We start from the raw sequence: 21,737 nt of genomic DNA, 5'->3' as shown, positions 1-21,737 counted from the left end.
AGTGGGAAGGAAGGAATGGAGATTTGCTTGCATAGTGAAGATGTAATTGGATTGTAAATTTAAGTAGGACTCTGGCAGTGCTGGAGTTTATGGGTTACCATCCCCTTCCATTCTCCCCTTGATATTGCTCTGATAGAGAAGGCCTAGAATTAGCTTCATTGCAAGTGCTTAACTAAGTCAAGTGGATAATGTCAGCTTCTAGCAGCCTTGGGCTTTGTGGGAAAGAATAGCCTGATTGGATTGATGATTTCTGCCATATGTGAAAAATCAGGACAAAGTGACACAAATCCATGCATTTGCAAGTTCAAAGCTACTTCGAATATACAGAGATTCTTTGAAATAAAACTGCTCATTCACTCATCCATCCATCTATGCATCCGCTCACCCACCCACTGAATATTCACTAGAACCTCTCAAATGTCAGGCATTTTTCTAGAGTCGTTCCATAAATGAGATAATTTCTTGGACCTATTTTAAATAAATTAGCAAGATAAAGAGGCAGTATAGAGATGTGAATGGAGCACTTGACTGGGAGTCAAGAGACATAAGTTAGAGTTTTGATTGTGTCTTGCTCTGTGATCTTGGGGAAAATGTCTTTAAGTTCTCTGAGGCTCTGAAGGAATGAATACTCTAGATAGATTGTCAAGACCTCAGTCAACTCTTAAATGACATAATTCTAACCACATATCAAGTGCCTGTTGTGTGTGCTGATAGGTTTGAGATTCTGTTATAAAATGAAACATAATGGTATGCCCTCAGAGATCTTTACATCTCGGTTGTAAAGGCATGTATATCCAATATTGTAACTAACTCAGGCTGTCTATAGGAAATAACTATTTATTTGAAATATACAATATATACAGAAAAATTATAGCTAATAATTTTGGAGCACTTATTATGCTAAGCTCTTTTATATAATCTCAGTATTCCCATTTCACAGTTGAGGAAACTACGGCCTAGGGAGGTAGAGGCATTTGCTCCAAGTCACACAGGTAGTTAGAGGTGGTGCTGGGACTTGAACTTGGGTGTGTAACTCCAGCCATGCCCTTGACCTTTACTCTTCATTTATGTGGAGTCTGAGTGGTTTGGCTCATCCATACCAAAACTAGATACCTCTCTGTGGTTGGATGTTTTATACTCAACATGATAAATAATAACTGTGACTGGAACTGTCCTCTCTCTAAAAATGACTTAGTTAAGCCATTTGTTATGTGGTTATAGGAGGCTGTGAATAACAAAGTGAATTTACTTGCCTAAAGTCACATGGCAAATTAGTGACACGTGTGGGGCCCCTGATCTTCACTTTAGTGTTCCTTTTCCCACACTCTGGAAAAAGAGAACATCCTTGCTAAGGGTTTTTTATTTATTTATTTATTTTTTACAGATGGGAGGTGATACTCTTAAAAATTCTTAGAGAAAAAGAAGGTTTGGCAGTTAGAAACATGCTAGAACTAACATACAATGAAATTAGCTTCATGAATTGAGATTTCAGTTACACTGTCTTCGTCAAGGTGAGAAAGCAAAGAAAAAGATCTCCATCTTTTGAAGAGCCCTACCTATCATGTTTGATATACATGTGTCTCCCAACAGCCAGCATTTTATTCATATGCCCACTGGTCATGATTTTCAGAAAAGGGGCCATTTATGTTTATTGTACAGGTTGACTGGTTCTCATTTATTGTACATACGACTGATTCTGTTTCCTCCTTCAGTATCCCAGTGACTGCATCCCTCCCTCCACTCGAATGGCCACTCTCCCACCAGTCAGGCTCCTATGAGCTGCGGATTGAGGTGCAGCCCAAGCCACATCACCGAGCCCACTATGAGACAGAAGGCAGCCGAGGGGCAGTCAAAGCTCCAACCGGTGGCCATCCTGTGGTTCAGGTATGGACTTGAATTCTTTTTATTTTGTGTTCCTCATTTGATACTAGCTGGTTTACTTCTGCTAAGCCACTGCCTGTTGCTTGTCAGATTGAGGTATATGACTCAGCCTCTTACTCCTCTGAGGGATGGGAAATTTAAACCAGTATCTGAAGCTAATCAGCTACTAAGAAGCCAGAGAAGAAAGTCTTCTTGAGCTGGATAAGAATAGAAATGATCTTCATGCTCAACCTACTTCTCTTCTCTTTCTGATTAAGAAACTGCTAGAGTTTTGCAGATGTTTGTGTATTGACAGAAGGTTTCTGAAGCCATCATTTTGTGTTTAAATGTTAGATGAGAGCCTATAGAGGAAAATCAATATATTCTTGTAAAATATGGGAAAGTAGGAACAAATTAAAACTACACATAATCAAACTACTTAAAATAACTGTTATTAACATTTTCATATATTTCCTGTTGCCTTTTTTCTATTCACAAACATGGCATTGTCTATTACTGTACATTTATATACTTGATGTTATAGTAATTTGTACTCTGATTTTTTTTTTAAACTCTACTTTGTACCATGAGCATTTCCTCCTGTTTTTCCTTAATAGTTATCTTTTATGTCTGTGGCTTTTCATTCAACCTCAAATTTTTTTTTCTCAAAATAAGTAGAGAAGTGTTCTTTCTTCTCCAGAATAATTAAAATTGAAATATTCTTAATTGTATAGTCTGGTTAACCAGCCACTGCTGACTAGTGTCCACCAACTAACTCAACCAGACCTTTAATACCTTTAAATTAATTTAACATTTTTTGTGTTTTCCTTAAAGCATAAGTATTATATGATGATAGTATTATACGATACATAGATAAGAGTTCTATGATAAGAATATGATGCCGTATACATCAGAACTCTCTAGAGCAGTTGTTAAAAATACAGATTCTTTGAATGTCCCCTGAAACTACTTACTTAGAAGCTATATGACATGAGTAGAATTCAGACAACAAACAAAGCCCATGCCCCAAAATCTTCACAGGCTGCCTTTTTTGGTTGTGTACTCCTGGTTAAGGACTTTGATGATAATATAGGAATTTTACATCCTGGCAGTTGCTTTTTCTAAATCTGACATCACAGTCACCTTGGGATCCACTTCTATCTATTGCTTCTTTTTCTTGACCATGAGTCACATTTTCTCCTTTCTTTGCATGTCTAGTAATTGTTGACCGTGTTCTGACATTGTGATGATTGTATGTACCGGACATTGTACAGACTCTGGATTTTGTTGTCTTCCTCTAAAGGCAGGTAGAACCTCCTGGTTTAGAGGATGGCATTAGTCTGTGTGTTGAAGTCAAAGCCTTTGGTGGTAATAGAGAAAAGAATCCAAAACAGGTTAGGAAAAGAGGATTGTATGAGGAGGCTACGGGGTATTGCATAAAACCAGGCCGGTAGAACCCAGACTTTGAAGTCACCACCCAAGTCTTTCTTTTTTGCTCAGTCAATCCATTCAACAAGTGGATTCATTCTCCAAGCATTTGTTGGGCACCTACTTTTTGTCATATACTGTACTTGACATTGAAATACAGCGAAGAATTAAACAACTTATGATCTGTTTCATTGTGGAGCTCATGTTCTAGGGGAATAGAGTCATGACTAATCACAGAAATGATAAAATTACAAATTGTGGCAAGTGGCATGAAGGAAAAGTACATGGGGCTCTGGGTGGAGGAGCCAATGTAGGTGGGAAGGTCATCTGCTAAGATTTCCCTGAGGAAGAGAGTAGAACTGAGGATGCATACGGGGGACAGTGTGTGCAAATGCCCAGAGGCCGAAGGAAGCAGAAGGAACCACATCAGAGGACCTTAAAGAGGCCAACGCAACTGGAGTGTGAGGGGCCAGAGGGATAGAGGAGAGAGGCAGGAAGGGGCCAGAGCATGAAGGGCCTGGAAAGCCATGGGGAAGAGTTTGGCTTTTATCCTGAGATGTGAAAAGCAGGAAAGAAACATGATCTGATTTAGGCTTTGATGAGACCCCACTCTGACTGTTCCTTTGGGGGTAGTAGCTGAGGTGAGATGAGTTAGGAGGCTCTATCCTTTTAGGGCTTCTTCATTTTCTTTCAACAAACAATTGTCGAGCACGACTATGTACCAGGCATGGTTCTAGATTCTGAGACATGGTATGAACAAAACAGCCAGAAATCCTCACCCTCATGAGCTTACTACAGTTTAGCAAGAAGGTAATAACAGTTAACATTTAGTGAGCATTCACCTCATGTCAGACCCTGTTCCAAGTGCTGTATGTGTTAACTTATTTAATCTTCTAAAGAGCCCTATGGAGCAGATTACGGTTAGGTCAAGGAGATGTCAAGGAACTTCCTTCAAGGTCACAGTTATTGGGTGGTGGACGTTGCATTTGGACCCTGGTGGCTGGCTCTGCCTGCTGCACTGCTGGCCTGATCTTCGCGTCTCTCTGCAGACCAGCTTCCCCTGCCTCCTCACTGTCACGGGGCAGAGAGAGCCTGGTGAGAAACCGCCCACACCTCCTGCCTCTGAAGTTCCTATGCTGACCCAATTCCAGCCCCTACCCCAGCTTATTGGAGCCCGAATCCTGATTCTCAGGGAAATTCTCATGGGCCCTGGCTGGGAAGGGTGCCACCCCCCGGTCCAGTTAGCGTGGACCAGTGAGGTCAGGCCGCTAACGGCGCTGAGCTCTGCTCCCCCGTCCGTCAGGGCTGGGGCGTGGACAGGTCAGGGGGGAGAGGGGGCCAGATGCGCAGTTCAGGAGCCTCCGCTCCGCGGCGCTTAACGTTCACGCACCTCCTTCCAGCGCCCCCAGGGACCCGTCCTTACTCTTACTCGTAACTTTGAAAACTCAGTGTGGGACTTAAAAAATCTGCAGCCATATCCTCAAAGTGAAAATGTTTTTCATTTGAACACTTCGTGTGCTCTTCCAAATGAAATGTGCTTACCCCTGATTTTCAGTGTAGGTAGTCAGTTTTTAACAAAACTTCTTTGCAAAATGAAGAAAAGAAGGCCCTGAAGAAGACAGGAGCTCTTAACCTTTAAGTAGGTGCGAAAACCCCTTTCGAAATCCGGAGGGCGCCCCTTTGTTCCCAGAAGAAGCCCTGTTTTGTACCGTGCTAGAACCTTCTGCTGGTTTCTCTCTTGATCTGTCTCTCTCTTTATCTCACCATCTGTTTCTATTTTTATACTGTACCACGGCTCCTTTCCCCCTCTCAATTATCGGTCCCCACCCTTCTCTTCTTTATTTGCCACACTATAAAACTTCATCTTTTTTTGCATGCCTAGTGGTTGAATGCTCCTCTTTATATGAAAATAAAATGAGTACAAGACCGTTTCTTTCTCTTTCTTTAAATACAAAATTAAAATCTTAAGTATATGCTGTGTTCAGCTTTTTTCTTTTTTTCTGTCCTGAATGTCACTTGGTCTTGGAAGAAAGTTTGTTCCAAACCTTAAATGCTTTTCAGAGCTCACGACTCTTTCATTTGGCGAATATTTTGTTGGGGACTTACGGCTGTGCCAGGTACTGTGCTAGGTGCCAATAGTATAACGAAGGGTGAGATGGACACGGTCCCTGCCCTGATGTAGCTCAGGGCACTGGAGGTGCAAAGTAGACTGGGATGGTTTGGCATGACCACTGCTGAGGTATAGGTGGGTCTGGGAGGCCAGACAAGGGCAATCTGGAATGACACATAGACTATTAGGTAAGACGTGGTGGCTGATTAGGAGCTCATCTCTTGGATTCACTCCTTCAACAAAACCATGCCAAGAGAGTACTTGGAAGACCTGCGTTGGAGGGAGAGTCTTGCTGAGGATGTGACTTACCAACTGGGACCTGGAGCAGGTCCAGCAAAGAGAAGAATGATGCCCTTCCTTTCTCTGTCTTGCTGTCTCTTTTGATGGTGGTAGGAGAGTGGTCTATGCACAGAGCACGTGCAAAGGCCCTGAGGCAGGGAAGAACTCGGTGTGTCTGAAGAGCTGAAGGAGGGCCAGCATCACTTGAATTTAGCTTGGAGGGTGATGAGTTGTCAGGGCCAGGACATACAAGACCCATAAGCCAAGGTGGGGAGCTAGGATTTTATTTCAGGGCAAGGGGAAAGGAGTGACGAGTTTTGAGTAGGGGAGGAAGGTGATTCTGATTTAATATCTTTAGGGTCACTTTGCCTTCTCTCTAGAGAGTGGGTTAGGAAGACTAGGGAGGAAGCGGGAGATAATTGGACCGGCTGTGGCAGCAGCAGGTGAGAGATGGAGATGGTGAGAACGAGGAGGTGGCGAGAACGAGGAGGTGGCGGTGGGAGGAGCTTCGGGACTTGGTGTTGGCTCACATGGGGGGTGAAGGAGCACCTGGGTAAAGTGGTGCCAGACACCACGTGGGAAGACGTGGGGAAGAAGTCATTTCTTAGGGGAAGATTACAAGATCAGTTTGGGGCACAGAAAGAAGGAAGGGCTTGTGAGGCATCCAAGCAAAGATGTCAAGTAAGCAGTTAGATATGTGAGCCTGGAGCTCAGAAGCAAAGTCCTGACTTTCTTCCTCTCTAGCCTGTGGAATGGCACAGGACCACATGCACCATCACTAGCGGGCTTGGTGTGTATTGCTTGTACAGATTTATTCCTCACACCCTCTGTAGCAACTCGCATCTCTCCAGAAGCAATGGACTGAGCAGAGAGCCAAAGAGGAGGTTGGAGAAATGGGATCACAAACTGACAAGCTTGTGGAGGCCAGGCAATAAAAGGAGATGACTGAATTGGCCAACTATCAGGGAGCAATAGGGGGTGGTGAGGAGTAGGGCACAGTAGAGTGTGTGCCTCTTCTCAAGGAGGCAGCTATTCTTCAGCCCCCATAGGTTGTGCCATGTGGGAAAGTGGGTCCAATGGTCCCAGCTTTTACAGTTTCTTTCAAGAGGAACTAGGATTCTGAATTTTTCTGTGAAATTTCTGATTGTGAAGTCTTGGCCACTAAATCAACCTTTGGGTTAGATTTGGCTCAAGTCAAAGATCCTCAAGTTTGTACCCTATGGGGGTAAATAAGGAATTCACTACTCCAAGGTTTATCAAATAGAAGGGAGATAAGAGCAGGCTATATGTATGCGATTTCTAAGAATTGTGTAGTTACGGAGGGAGCACCGTTAGCAGCCAGGCCCAGGCAGTCTCTCCTATAAAGCTCTGAATCCCATAGAAGTAGAACACGTTTATGGCTCTTTCTGAGGATCCAGGGAGTCTTAAGTCTTTGGCCTGAGTTTGACCGTCGTGATCAGAGCAGAAGGGGAACCACTCGATTCACCTTGAAAGAGCCACATGCCTCTGGCGGGACCCTGCCATCATTTCCTCATTCCTTTTCAGGACAGGATGCGGCGGTCCCATGGTGGACAAAACGTCCATTCACACGCCGCTTTGCAAGGCTGGGCTTTAAGCGTTTCCACAGCTCTTCAGCTTCTGGGATCTAATAGTAGCCCCGTTGAGAGTGGCCTGTATAATGCCATTGTCATTTTAATCCTGCCCCTGTCCACCTCCAGACCCTATAACCATGCTCCTGTATAGAAATTCTCAGGGGACAGGACACTTCATTATATTCCTTAGCTGGTACTTTCAAAAAAATGTTATTCTTACCACTGTCTGGGACATGCTTTCAACTGAAAAAATGATCCTTTTAGTTAGAAAGTGATCAGAATACGAGGATGTTTAACCATGGTGCACACCTTGAGAACAGCGCTCTGGATCCTTTCAAACAGCTGTTCAGACAGATGGGAAAAGCATGGCTCGGTCCTTCAGGAGAAATCCCTAAAGGAAACCAGATGCAGAAACCTGGTCTCTGGCCCCGGGTAGAATGCCGAGCTTCGCGGGGTGCGGAGCGGCCCGGGCCCGGGGCGCACCTGCTCAGGGCGCTGCCCCCGCCACCCTCCGCAGGAGGCCGGGCAGGCCTCGGAGCTTTCAGCTTGTAAAACAGATCATGGACCGTGTTTTTCCTCCTGCTGGGTTTCAGCTCTCGTACTGTTCAAAACTCACTTTAAATTATGTCCAGGGGAGAGGAAGGCGGGAGGGGTATTCTCCCTGCCAGGCGAGGCTGGAGCCCTGATGGTGAGCAGTCCTCCTGCTACGGGCTGGGCACCTCGGCTTCTATTTGACTAAGCAAATGTGGTGCTCGGTGAGCCCCCCCCCCTTTGAAGATGTGAAACAGGAAGCAGGTCTTGCTGATGCTGATTTGCCTTGATCAGGGCTGCTGTGTTCACTTCTCCAGAAAGTTCAATCAGACCCCGGGGAAAGGGAAAGGAAAGGGGAGTGAAATGGAGATTCACGGCTCACGCCTCCGTGGGGCGCATTCCGAGATCCCTGGGGCTGCCTTCGCTCATTCATTCGATGGTTAGGACGTGTCCCAAGCCCCTTCTGTGGGCTGGGCACTCTTCCAGGCACGGGGAATCCGGCCGGGAACAAAACAGACAGAAGTTCCTGCCCCCGTGGAGCTGATGCTCTGGCTGCGGGGAGATAAACAATAAATCTCATAAATAGGAAAATTAAATAGACTGTGGGGAGATGATAAGTACTGTGGGGAAAACTGGCAGGGCAAGGGGAGTTGGGAGTGGTCAGGGAGGCCTTCCTGAGGAGGTGGCATTTGAGCAAAGGAGATGGATGAGTAGAAGGTTCAGGGATCTGAGGCAGCGTGCTGTGGGCTGGGGGACATCAGGGCCAAGTGGGTGTGGGGTAGGAACACAGAGGAGGCCTGCGTGGGAAGAGCAGGGTGACCAGACGGAGGAGGAGACAGAGGCCCAGAGGAAAGAGGGTGGGCGACTGGGCCTTGGACACCACTTGAGGACTTTTGCTCTCAGTGAGGTGGAAGTAAAGAGGGATGGGGTCTGACTAAGGTTTCAGCAGGATCCCTCTGGCTGCCATCCTGATGAGAATGGACTATAAGGGGTGGGGGTGGGGAAAGGAACAGGGAGTTGGGTGAATTGTGGTTGCAGGAGTTCCAGGCCAGAGGGGATGGTGGCTGGAGCAGGGCTGGGGGTGGAGGACACTAGAAATTATTGGATTATGGGTATATGTATTTTTACAGTCCGGCTAACTGGAGTTTTTGAAAGTCCAGCTATGGGCGAGAGGCATGATATGGCTGTAGTCTTCGGAGGCTGGCGTCCCCAGGGTTGAGTGGCCCAGCCTGTCCCCACTGAGACCCCTCTGATTTTCAGAGGGGGCGCATCTTCTAGGAGTGGCTTGACCCAGCTTCTCATTTAAAGGTGGAGAAGGGCTGGGTGGGGAAGCTGAGCCATCCTTGGCACCCTCTCCTCATCTATACCAGTCTTTTGATGATAACACTGGCAATTAATTTAGAAAACTTTTAAAAAAGTATAGTCCAAACCAAGTGTGTCTGTGGGCCAGATGTGCTCCCCAGTGTGTGACCTTGGCCTCCCAGGGTGAGCCAGGTGGAGAAGAGAGGAGATGAAGTCCAGGGCAGGGACCACTGCCACAGAGTTGGGGGGGATGAAGAGGTGTAGGGTTGGACAGTACTATCTTCATGCCAAAGACACACCGATGGTAAGCAGGAGGCGCTTTCAGTTCACATTAAAGATAAATTGTCTTGAGTGGACGTCAGTAAAAACGTCAGTAAAACGTTGCCCCCGGATGTAGGCAGAAAACAGAAAGCTTCCAGAATCTTGGAGAAACAATTGTTCCAAAAAGAGAGACTAAGTCGGAGGCTTGCAACACGTCTGGCAACCAGTGGGAACGTATAGAAGGAACTTGACATGTTGCGCAAACAGTTTTTTGGGTCCCTCCTTTGGGCTGGGCACTGTGGTGTCCTGATGAAGCTACGCTTACCGAGCACTCACTGAGTACTTTCGCTTGAGTGACCTACTTAACCTTTGCAGCAATGCCATGGAGTGTGGGTGGTGGAACTACACCTCTCCTTTTCCAGACAAGGAAACTGGGACACGGGTTAAGCAACTTGCCTGATGCCACCCAGCTGGTGAGTGGTGGTCTTGATTTGGACACAGGGGGTCTGAGGCCGGAGTCTGCACTGAACCATCGGACTGTGCAGCTTCTTGGGATTAGAAAGGGCGGGTTGTTTGGAGCAAGGCCGTTCTTGCATTCATTAGCCTTGGGACTCTGGGTGTCTGGTTTGACTGCAGTTTCTACGATTATAAAAAAGAAAAAACCTCCAGTTTTAGATTATTTGTCTTGTTTTGTCTAGAGTCATTAGGAGTCTAAACAGAAGTGCCCGGTGTGATCTTTGGCACAAAGCAGGCATTCGATCCATTTTTTCCCTTGAGAAATAGAGTGATTGACATGGCTTTGGGATCCTTTGAGCTGTTAGTCTAAGATTAGATCCTGGTGTCTGGTCAGGCTTCTGGTTGAGCAAACCAAATCCGAGACTAATCTAGGATAGACACCAAGAGCACTGTTTATGTACACACTGTTTATGTACACACTGTTTGTTTGTTACATATATGATCCCACTTCATCCTTGCAAACACACAGTGAGTTGGGGCTATTATTCCCATTGTACAGATGGATAAAGAAGCACGGGGGAAGCTAACATCACTTAAGATCAGGTAGCTGTAAGCAGTGGAGTCCTGACCTTGGCTTTTAGTTTCTCTGTCCTCGACTTTCCACTCTCCTATTCATCCATCCATTGCCCGCTCCCAGGCAGCTCAGTGCTGAGCCCCAGCATGAGTGTCATGAAGTCTGGGAGCTTGTGGAGCGCTCAGCGGGGGCTGACATCAGGGTAAGATGGGCGGGGCTTAGGAAAGGCTTCTCTGCAGGCAGCTCTGGGCAGTGCCCTGCAGGCCTTGTGATTTGCGTACTGGACCCAGCGTCAAGCATTCGGGCCCCACGCTCACCTCTACTGGCCCCATTGAGAGACCAAAGACTTCCTCTGGTCCTATGAGAAAGGAGGCATCTGCTGGAGTGGATTTCAAGCACCTGTTAGCGCCAGCATACGACAGGAGAGAGGGGATTGTGATCCCACCTGAGACCCCTCTGGAAGCCCCGAGCCATCTCGCTCTGTCTGCAGGAGGAGGGGCTCCCACCCCAGCTGGCCCTGCCCCCTTCCGGGTGCCCTGTGGGTTTAACATGTGTGTGGGTGGAGCCAGACCTGGTTATTGAATAGGCAGCATTCTCTAATTTGGCCCCTTGAATGAGGCTCATAACTACCTCAGAAGGTGTCAGCTCCACGGATAACAAAATCGTTACCTGAGCCACAAGGAGGGGTGGGTAGGAAAGCAGTGGTCGAGGGGAGGTGATGGCTTCTAGCAGGGGCCCTTTTCTCTCTGCAAGAGCAGCAGAGCCATTCTCTGGGCCTGGGAGACAGTGTGGAGGTAAAAGCTGCTGGTTCTGAGCCTCCTGGAAGATTGTGAACCTCCTGTTTATTGAGCACTTACTATGTGACCAGCATGTCCCAAGGAGTAGCTCAGGCAGGCATGCTTTCCCTGCGTTGTGGATGGGGAAACTGAGGCTCAGAGGCATTGAGTGCCTTACCTAAGGAGCACATGGTCACTAGTGACAAAGAGGCTGACCCTGACTGAGCTTTCTCTGTGTGCTGGCTGTAGGAGGTAGCGGGGTGGTTATTAACCCCATTTACAGATGAGAAAACTGAGGCTCGAGGTCACACAGCTCATCAGAGGGGATGATGCTAATGCCTGCCTCCGAGGGTCTGCAAAGAGGAAACACCTGACTACGGTGAAGTGCTTGGAGCGGGCCTGGCTTGCAGCAGGTGCTCAGTGTGTGCTCGCTGTCGTCGCTCCTCCTCCTTCATTTTCTCCTGTACCATCCCCTTAGGGGACAGAAGGGAACATTTGTTTTCATGTGGAAGTTTTGATTTCATGCTGTGATCCTGAAGCTGGGGTGATGATATGCCCTCATTTCAACATGGGCTCTGTGCGACGTCAAAGGACCTGCTCAAGGTCATGCAGCCCAGATGTGATGAACTAAATTTAAAAGCATGTCTCTTGGGCTCCTTGGCCAACCCATTTCCACTGTTCTCTACTGCCCTCTGGCCCACGGGGTAGGAGTGTCAGATTCGGAATGCTCTGACACAGGTTTGAAAAGTTTGTGTGTGTATAAATATTATACACACACACGTACATACATACACACACAGACACACAGACACATATTGACACTATCTGTATGTACACATGTATATGTATGTAAATGTATATATGTGTATCTGTGCTCCCTGAATTTTATTCAATTATTTATTTATTTCTTATTTTAATGTATATGCATTGTTTATTGTTTATTTTTATTTCTTTTATTGACTGATTTTTTAGAGAGAGAAACATTGATTTGTTGTTCCACTTATTTGTGCATTCATTGGTAGTTGCTTGTATGTGCCCTGACTGGAGATCAAACCCACGACCTTGCCGTATTGGGACAACATTCTAACCAACCGAGCGACCCGTCCAGGGCCTGTATGCATTGAAAACATACAGGAAAGTATGAAAAAGAAATTGAACAGCACCTTTGTCACTTGTAGAAGTGCTGTTACTGCTTTGGTGCATTTCTTTTCAGTCTTCTCCCCATGCTGTGCCCTTAAACTCTTAGTACTCAGCTCCTGCACTCTTTACATAGTCAAGTCTGAATCAGATTATTTTCATGACACTGGGGGAAACTAGAATTTTCCAGGATCTGAATAAGATACGGAATTGTTTTAAGTGCTTTCTATATATAAATGGGCATAATGCTACCATTATTTCTAGGCAGTACTTGGAGGCACAGAGAGGTTAAGTTACTTGCCTAAGGTCACACAGGAAGTGGGTGGGTCATCAACTGAATCTAGATGGTTTAGCTCAAAAGCCTATACTCTTAGCTAGTCAGGCCATAAGAAGAAATAGATATTCTTAATGATCCTCATATAATTTTCCAGGTTGCTCCTGGGGGCTTTTATTATTGCTGAAGTATTTTGAAAAATTTAGGTAAAGCCAGTCTGGTTGAGCATCAAGTCAGATTTTCCCCTTGTCAGGTAGCTCAGGCTCATGCCTCCATCACTGTCTCCTCGCCCACGTGGCTTCCCTCTCTCCCTGTGTTTGGGCAACGCAGCCCCTTTCCAGATGCAGGACAATGTAGCCGGCTTGTGGTTTGGTGCAGCCTCCCTGGGGCCGCAGTGGACTGTGGGCTTCTTTTGACAGTTCCCAGCTTGTCCTGGCGTGAGGGCCTGGAGGCTGAGAAGAGAACCCATGCAGCCAGTGGAGCCTGCACTTGGGCTCAGAGACATCGGCATCTCCAGGGGATTAGGTCCAAAGGGCAAACCATGATGATCCGAACAATGTTTAGCTGGACCTGGGATCTACCCTGATGCCTTGAGCCTGAGTCGTTCTCACCACACTGGTGATTCGACTGTGAACAAGGGTAACCTGGCCTCCTGGAGCCTCAGTTTCCCTAGTGGCAAATAGGGCAGAATGTTTATTATCTTACAGGATTTCTATAGGAGATGAGACTGTGTAAAACAATTAGTATAGTACTAGGTGCTTACTCCTCTGGTTTCTTTTATGAATTAATTTTGGGGGAGGAAGTACATTCACATGGTGCAGAATTTCAAAGGTGCAAGAGCTGTACGGGGCAGGACCTGCCCCCCCTCCCCCCCCCGGGAGCTAGCTCTTCTCCCTGAGGCCTGTGTCACTGGTTTCTTGAATATCCTTCCAGAGGGGTCTGTGTCTGTCCTTGTGGTCTATTTATTGCTGTCATCGCCATCCTCAGCGTTGTAATTTATAAAGGACTTGGCAGAATGCCCCGGACATTTTACATTCTCAATAAACGATCGAGGCAGTCGTTACCATTGAGCTTAAAAAGGCATCGCTTCTGATTTTCCAAATAGGAAGTGAAGCTGAATTGCTCTTCTTGGCATCATTTATGTAACCAAATAGACCTTTCCCAGGGAACCTCGGTTTCTGCTAGGGAATCCCGTCTTCCTAAGTTGACATTTGTTATAAAACTGTTGCAATGAATATAGTCCTTGAAACCTGCTTCAGGTAAACATTTGTTAAGCCTCGATTTACGTGACCTCAGGCTTAGCAACAAAATAATTCATCAGCATCCACTGGCCCCATCCCACATCTATGCATATGTCCTTCCGCCGTATCAGAAGCTGAAGAGGAAGTCAGCAAAAGCTATGGTGCTATTGGCAAGGGCATGACGCGGAGGTCATGGTTCAACAGTAGTGAGAAAAGTATTAGGAGTGTTTTTCTGCCTCCCTCTTATTCATTCAACACATATTGATTGGGCTTCTGCCACATGGCACGCACTGCGCTGGGTGCTCCCGCTTCATTTGGTGCACAGATCCCCTGGGAATGTGTTCAAAATGCAGCATCTGAGGCCCCACGGAGGCCTGCTAGTCAGAACCCGCCTTCTATACGATCCCTAGGTGGTTTGTGTGTACATGAGAGTCTGAGGCCCGTTAATTTAGGACCAGGGTCCTCAGACTATACCAGCCAAATCTGGCCCACCACCTGCTTTTCTAAATAAAGTTTTATTGCAACACAGCCACGTCCATTTATTTTCAGTGTGTATGGCTGCTTTTGAACTATAGCAGTGGAGTTGAGTCTTTGCGATACAGACCATAAAAGCCTAAAATGTTTACTATCTTGTCCTTTATAGGAAGTTTGCTGACTGGAGATGGAGATAGAGTGGAGAACAGACCAGACAGGATCTCTTGCTCTCGCGGAGCTGGGGTTCTGGGGGGGTTCTGGAGACATACCACAAACCAAGAACTCTCCAATTTGTCCAGTGGTCAAAGCATTAAGAAGAAAAATAGGGCAGGAGGGGGCAATGGAAGATGATTGTAGGGTGGTGGGGATGCTGTTTAGGGAAGGACTTTCTGAAGAGGTTGGTCTTTAACCAGGATTTTAAGTGCAGTGAGAGAGGAAGCTGTGTCACTCTGTTGGGGGAAAGTGGTGTAGGAGAGGGAAACGCTAGTGCGAAGGTCCTGAGGCAGACGCTTTCTTGGTGTCCACTTTGGGCATCAGTTCAGAGGTGGGGACTAGTGGGTCCAATTTAGGAGTCAAGAATTGACAGTGGATGTGTTGTTTTTTGTTTGTACATGACATTTGCTGTGGCAATTCAGTGCCTTTCATAAGACCGTGGAGTGTAGACAGAGGTCTCGAACTCACAGCCCAGGGAGGTCCTCTGTGTGTCCCTGGATCCAGTTGCACAGGCTGTGCACTGCACACGCGCACTGCATATCATGAGGGCACCATTCCCGTGTGCGTATCTATCAGGACAGCTCTGACACATGGCTTCTACGGGTCAGAGGAAGTGTCTTTGGTGATCTGCACAAAAGCGCCCGACGGTTTAGCAGGGGCTCTGGGGGTGCAGTTCTTAAAAAGAGAAAAACATCTGAGTGTGAATGTCTTTGGGTTATGGACATTTATGTTTCGGCCCTGGTGGCTCAGCTCACTTACGTTATTCCCCTGGCCCTTTAAGGCATTTGAATTTAACTGTTAATAGCAAGAAAGGCATTTGTGCCAGTCTCAAGCTATCCCCACTCCATTGCTCTCTTTCCTGCAGGCGGGGTGCTCGTTGCTCTCCCTTCCCCACCCTCTAACCAACCAGACCGGCTTCCACCTCGGCCTGTGTCTTGCTGCGCAGCTTCAGCCCACACACTTCTCGTCTCTGAGCTGTGGGAGTGTTGGCTCCAAAGCGAGGGGGCAGTGCCCTGTAAGGTCCTCCCGCCTCTCAGCTTGTGTGATTCTGTGACTCAGAGCAATAGGTGTCACCTGAGTAGAAGTGCCTGCTATTAGTCCTGTTCACTTTGAGGTGGAATGCCAGCTTCTCTTCAGCTTGACCTGTCTTAACTTGCATGGTTTCCTCGCTCCCAAGTTGACTCAGTCAGGGACTTGAAGCTGGGTTTTTTTAGAGTTTGGGGATGATTGGGCTGGAAGGAGACTTAGAAATCATCTAGTTGAATGATTGGAGTGTCGGATTCATTTATCATTTTACTGAGGGCTTTGGTGACCTTCTTGCCGAGGGCTTGAGCTACCATTTTATTGAGGGCTTCAGTTACTATTTTAGACTTTTTTTTGAAACTAAGCTAACACTGGCTCATTCAATCTCACTGAGTACTTGAGGTAGGGACCATCACCATCAGTTTGCAAATAACCACATGGAGGATCAGAGAATTATAAAGATAGCAAAGCAACTAGATTGGCAGAGCCACGACTCAGGCCGCTAAAAGCAGAGTTTAGGAATATATTATTTACTGAGCACATACAACATGCCAGATATTATTGAGGGAGGGGCTTGCATTTCCCATTGTAACCCTATGAACTGGGTCCTGTTATATTACAAACGAGAAAACTGAATCCCAAAGAAGTATGTGACTTGCCCAGGGTGAGGCTTATGCAGGTTGTAAACGGAGCCATTTCAGATTTCTGGTCTTTTCCTTCTTCTTACGGGTTTCTCTTTGCTTTGTGAACTTTGACGCGTATCCTGTTTACCTGTTGGCATCTGTGTCAGGGAGGGAGATGCTGGTACTTTGGTGGCCACTGACTCAATCATCTTTTCACCTTCCCTTTGCTTTCTGGGGCCAGCCCGTCACCATCCCTCATCTGGGTGACAGCTAAAGCCCTTAACTAGTCCCCCTGTCTCCACTTGTGCCCCTCATCCAGTCTGTTCCCCACACAGAGGAATCTCTTCAGAATGGAAATTGGTCCACCCCACTCTTCTGTTTTGAATCCACCCGTGTCTCCCTTCTCACTCAACACACACACACACACACACACATTCTCCCTCCCTCCCTCCCTCCCTCCCTCCCTCCCTCCCTCCCTCTCTCTCTCTCTCTCTCTCTCTTTCTCTCTCTCTCTCTCTCTCCTTACCCTGGACTGCAAGACTGGTGTCACATGGTCCCTGCCTGCCTCTCTACTCTTCCTAACACCCTACTCCTGCCCCCCTGGCCTCCTGCTCTTCCTCAGACACTCCAGGTGGGCTCTGCCTCAGGGCCTTTGCACTTGCCAGTCACTTTCCCCAGATAGCCATGTGACTTTCTTCTCTGCTTCACTCAGGTTTCACTGTAACTGTCCCCTCCTCGGAGAAGCCTTCCCTGGTTTCTCTATCAAGAAAGCTACCCCTTCCCCTGCCATCCTCTGCCCACTTGTGTGTTTTTTTACTGTCCTGACATATTTTTCCTTTCTTGCCTTCTTCCTTTCCTCCTCTCCCCCTCTCTCCCAGTTATCTACCCATCAACTCTCTATCATTGCTCTGTCCAGTCCCAAGCCCATTGCCTGCCACATAGTAGGCTCTTAGACTGCAGCATGAATGACGGTTGCTTGAGTGCCACCACTGTTCCCCTGAGGCATCTGTGAGCTCCAGTTTGCTGGGCCCCTGGACGAACAGTGCCCCGGAGTTTGGGTGATGGATGTGCTGACGCGGGCAGCTTCTCAGTGGCTTTCCTGTGCTAAAGGAAGCGGAGGAAGGAAGTGACAACAATTAAGAAGGACCAATTCAGTTCACGGGGACATGCCCAGGCTTCCTCTGCCCCTCATCTCTCTGCCCAATGTGACATGGGCTCGCCGGAGGCAAACAGAAGTCGTGACTTGATGGACTGGGCACGAGTTGGTTTTTTAATGATTAAGAAGAAGACTGTATTTTTCACTTTCCTTTTTTAACAAGAAGTAGGCCGTGGGTGTTCCCTTGTGGTTTTTCAGTCAAAGAGAGGACTGTTGTTGAGCTCCGAGTTCCCCTTGGGGCTTCAGCGTTGCGTGTGTCTAACTTTAACTTTGAACTAGTGCTTTTAGGGCTGTGCTGGGATCGGGGTCCGGGGGTGCATCTCCGAACAAGGCAGCAGGCTTGTTTATTGTGTCCGAGCGCGCTCCCCACACAGGCCGCCTCCCAGATGGCACCCCATCTTCCTGTTCCAGCGCCCGCCCCCAGCCCAGGCCGGCCCTCGAGCCAAGGGGAGGGGGACCGAGCCGGGGGAGCAGAAGCTGCGGAAACTGCCCTCGGAGTCCGTGTCCGTTACGGGGGAGCATCTGAATGTGGGTTTCTGTGCTGGTGGTAAAACAAAGGGGGGTTAGTGCCCAACCCGGGGTCTCCGCCAAGTACAGTTGGGAAGAGAAAATGGAAGAAAAGGGTCGTGCGAAGTGGAATCGTGTTAGGTTCAGACAGTGACCAAAGCGATGCTGCGGGTGTCGCTGGGGCCTCCGTGTCCTGCTCTTTCTACACACCTGTGTGCCCTGCATGCATGTGCTCAGCCGTTTTGTGTTTATTTTTGGTGGATTTGTTCTTTTCTTGGCCTCGGTGTCCCTTGACTTTGGACCCTGGCTGTTGACATTGTTAGGCAGGCAGGTTGCTGTCCTCCCCACGACCTTGGAAAGTGTTCACCAGGTGGGAGTGGACTTTGGGGAGCAGTGACTTGTGGGGGACCTGGATTTAAGTCCTGCCCATGGCCAGGCCCCTGTCCCCTCTCAGGGCCAGGGTGGGAGTCATAGTTTTCAGTGGGAGCCTTTTCATCACCTCTTGCTCCATCTGCCAAACCCCAGCTGAGCTAAGGACGGAGTGAGTTCTGACTCTGAGCTGACTATTACGGTCACATTCAAGTCCCTGTAAGAGAGGAGGCTTTGGGGCTCGCTGGCATCTGGCATCTGACCCAAAAGAGATGGGTTGGGCCTCATTCTGCCCATCTGGAGGTTATCGCTACCAACCCAATGCCTGTCCAGTGAGTGGGTGTCCATTCAGGGCCTACCCTGGCCTCATTTCCAAGTGAGGGTGACACGCAAAGGTGGGCACATGCAGGCACATTCACAGTACAGCATGTGGCTGCCATCTCGATAGCTGTCTTTCTCAGCTAACAGAGGATGTCAGAGTTTGGGCGGCCACCTGGGCCTCGCTAATCCTTAAGGAGTTAGAGTGAGCTTTTCCTTCTTACAACAAACTTCATTTCCCTTTCCTTCAAAAAATTCTTGGCAAACGGCGTCTTCTCAGCCTCTCAGCATCCTGCCATGCGAGGCGAGAACTCACTGCTGTGGAAAGAGCCCGCAGGGCCTCATTTATGGCAGCCAAGGTCCAGCCCCTTCAACATTGTGGGTCCTGAGTCTCAGAACTCGGATGGAGCCGTGTTCAATGGAATGAACAAAGATCTGAAAACAGTAGCCAAGGAACAGGGCTTTGGGGCATTAAGTAAGGTGGGGGAGGCCCACAAACCTCTCAAGAGTGAAGTGTGAGCGAATCACCCACGTGTGCTGCATCTCTACTTGAAAGTAAAAGGAAAACTTTTAAACAAAAAGGAAGTAGGAGCAGGTGTAGCAGAAGAGCAACAGGCTGAGGAAGCCACTGGACTTGTTTTTGATTTCCAGTTGCATGCCTTCTGAGCTGGGCGCCTCAGGCAGCTTACTTAGCCTCCCTGAGCTGGCAGATTTAACCTGGTGCAGAGCTTGGCATGGGGGCGGGGGGAGGCTGGACCCCATCCTTTCTCTATGTCCCATATTCTGAGGAGGACTAATAGACCAGATAAACTAATGATGATTGAAATTAATGATGCTGCTGCTGCTGATGGTAACTGCTAATATTTATTGAGCACTTGCTATGTGTCAGGCACCATTCTAAGCTCTTTCCATGTATTATATTATCTATCCTCACCATAGCCCATGCAGTGGGTACCTGTTATTGTCCCCTTTGTGCAGATGGGGGCCAGTACTTTACAGCACTGACAAATCTTAGCTCTGAAACATGCCAAGTCAGAGCCACCATGTCCCGGGCCAGGCTCTTTGCTAGGTGTTTCTACCCATGCCAGTGGGAGAGCATATGGTTCGTGGCCATGGTCTTGACATCGGCACAGTGAGGGAACCATGCACGGACCAAGCTGCCTTCAGTCTGCTGGACTGTGTCCCTGTCTCAGAGCACCGTGGCCTCTTGGGGAAGTGGCACAGCTGGGTTGTCCTACAGCATTGGGCCAGGCTGCTGCTGCTTCAGAGCCACCTTAGATGGAGGCGCTGGCTATGTCCAGGCCCTCGCAAATTATAATCAAATAACAAGAGGCTCTCTCACCCCAGGAGAACATAGCTTCACCATGTGGGCGAATTGCCTATAAGATCCAAACTATTTCTCAGATATAACATCAATTTCACCTCATGCAGACCTGATCTGATGCCACTGAACCTCATTTCATGTCCACAGTGGCCCCATGAGAACGTAAGAATTACTGCAGTGAGAATGGTGGGTAATGTTTCTTGAGTACTTACTATGTTCTGGCACTGTCCTGAGAACTGCATGTGTGACAATTCATTTATCCTCGGGGTACATTGCTGCTTCCACTTGACACATGAGGAAGCATTTTTGGAGGGTCTAGGTGACTCGCCCAAGGTCAACAACCAGTGAGTTCAGCAGCTGGGACTTGGATTCACCAACTCCCAAGCCCCTGGTCTGCACTGTGTGGCTCTACTGCTTTGAAATCTCTTCCTCTGGTTTCCTGATGGCAAAACCAGGGCCCAGATGGTCTGGGTGACTTTGCAGATGCCACGTCACTAACCGGAGGCCCAGGCTTGGAGGTACATTATCACGTCCTCTTTGAGATGCTGGCCCCAAGCTGCTAATTCCAGCATCCACTCTGCCATTCTGTGCGCAGGCCTGCGCGTCGGTGACCGGAGGCGGGGGTGGGGGTGAGGGGTGGGGTGGGGGGACAGGGCGACATGAAAGGAACACTCTCGGCCTTGACAGGGGCCCAGCCTGGCGCTCACTTGGAGGCAGTTGAAAGGAAAGCTTCCGATAAGGAGCTGCTTTATCACCCTCTTGACAGGCCAAGCTTCCTCCCTTCTGTTGCGTGAGCCTTAAACCCCTTCCAAGTCCCTGGCACGGAGCCTCAGCTGCCTCCCGCTCCCACCGCAGGCTCTAGCGGGCCATCAGCGGGCAGGAGTGGGCCTGGGGGGGGTGGTGCCAACCCTTTGAAGGGGTCCAGAGGGCCTCACACCGCCCTTATCTTGGCCTGTTGGTGTTTCTGGGCCGGAAAAGGGAAGCACAGAGAGGAAAGGCTTTCTCCTGTGGCTCTGTATTTGGTTCACATTAAATGAGGCCAGGCTGCATTTTTGTTGTTTGTTTTCCCACTTTTCAACAAAAAAAATGATGGATGACTCTCAGCGACGCTGGCGCCCAGCTCCCTAGGGGTGGCACTCCACACGCCATGCCACGCTCACACACACGCACACTTTCCCCTGACAGTTGAGCTGCCTCCGGTGGCTCTGGGCCGAGCCGAGGGCCGGGCCGTGGCTGAGCGGGCGCCCTGGCCCCCAGGTCAGCCCTCGGAGCTCTGCCGGGAGCCCGGCGGGGGGTGACGGGATGAGCACAGCAGTGGCAGGGTGTGCAGGGCTGTGAATTCATTCACTCCAGGGCCCTGGCAGCCAGTGGCCATGTCTAGACAGGAAGATGTGTGTGATTGGATTTAAAGACCAGGCTCTAGCTCCTGCTGGGGTGAGAAGGAGCCTGGAGCTTTGGGGCCAGGAATACGGCTTTCCCTGGGCTGAGGGGAGCCTGGGCTGGTGAACGCAGGGGCGTCTGTGGCACTGCTGGAGGACTCGGGACAGGAGGAGCAGTAGTGATCGAGATGTGCAAGTGGAGAGGAGACCAGACCACAGCAAGAACCTGACACCTATCATGCAGTGGGGCCAGGGGCAAGGACGTATGTGTGCACATGTGTGAACACTCGATCAATGGGAGGAGAGAGAGAGAGAGAAATGGACAGACTGATACACAAGTAGATATTCACATAAACAGATGTGCACAGAGACCCATGTATACCCCATGGTGCGCTTGAGCCAGTATCTGCTGGCTCATGGCAGCTGACTGTTAAAATGTCAGGTGTTCTACCACATTTTCCTATAATGCATAACCCTGAGGTTATTCACATCCATTGAATTGTGTGGCAGAAATAGTAAGTAATGGTGAG

The 21,737-nt window shown here is 48.5% G+C and overlaps 1 protein-coding gene across 1 annotated transcript in view; it reads left to right on the top strand.

Annotated features, from left to right (window-relative positions):
- Positions 1-2,225, top strand: part of LOC107538227 (nuclear factor of activated T-cells, cytoplasmic 2-like) — a 37,366-nt gene extending 35,141 nt beyond the window's left edge. The window contains exon 3 of the mRNA XM_087819166.1: positions 1,713-2,225. Coding sequence (XP_087675292.1) covers positions 1,713-1,896 — 184 coding nt within the window. The 3' untranslated portion in view covers positions 1,897-2,225. The remainder of the gene's footprint in view (positions 1-1,712) is intronic.
- The last annotated feature ends 19,512 nt before the right edge of the window (positions 2,226-21,737 follow it).

Source organism: Miniopterus natalensis, chromosome 7, assembly GCF_054644295.1.
Source record: "Miniopterus natalensis isolate mMinNat1 chromosome 7, mMinNat1.hap1, whole genome shotgun sequence".
NCBI classification, from domain to species: domain Eukaryota; kingdom Metazoa; phylum Chordata; class Mammalia; order Chiroptera; family Miniopteridae; genus Miniopterus; species Miniopterus natalensis.
The sequence above is the reverse complement of the archived record's forward strand: the minus strand, read 5'-3'. Positions and strand labels throughout refer to the sequence as shown.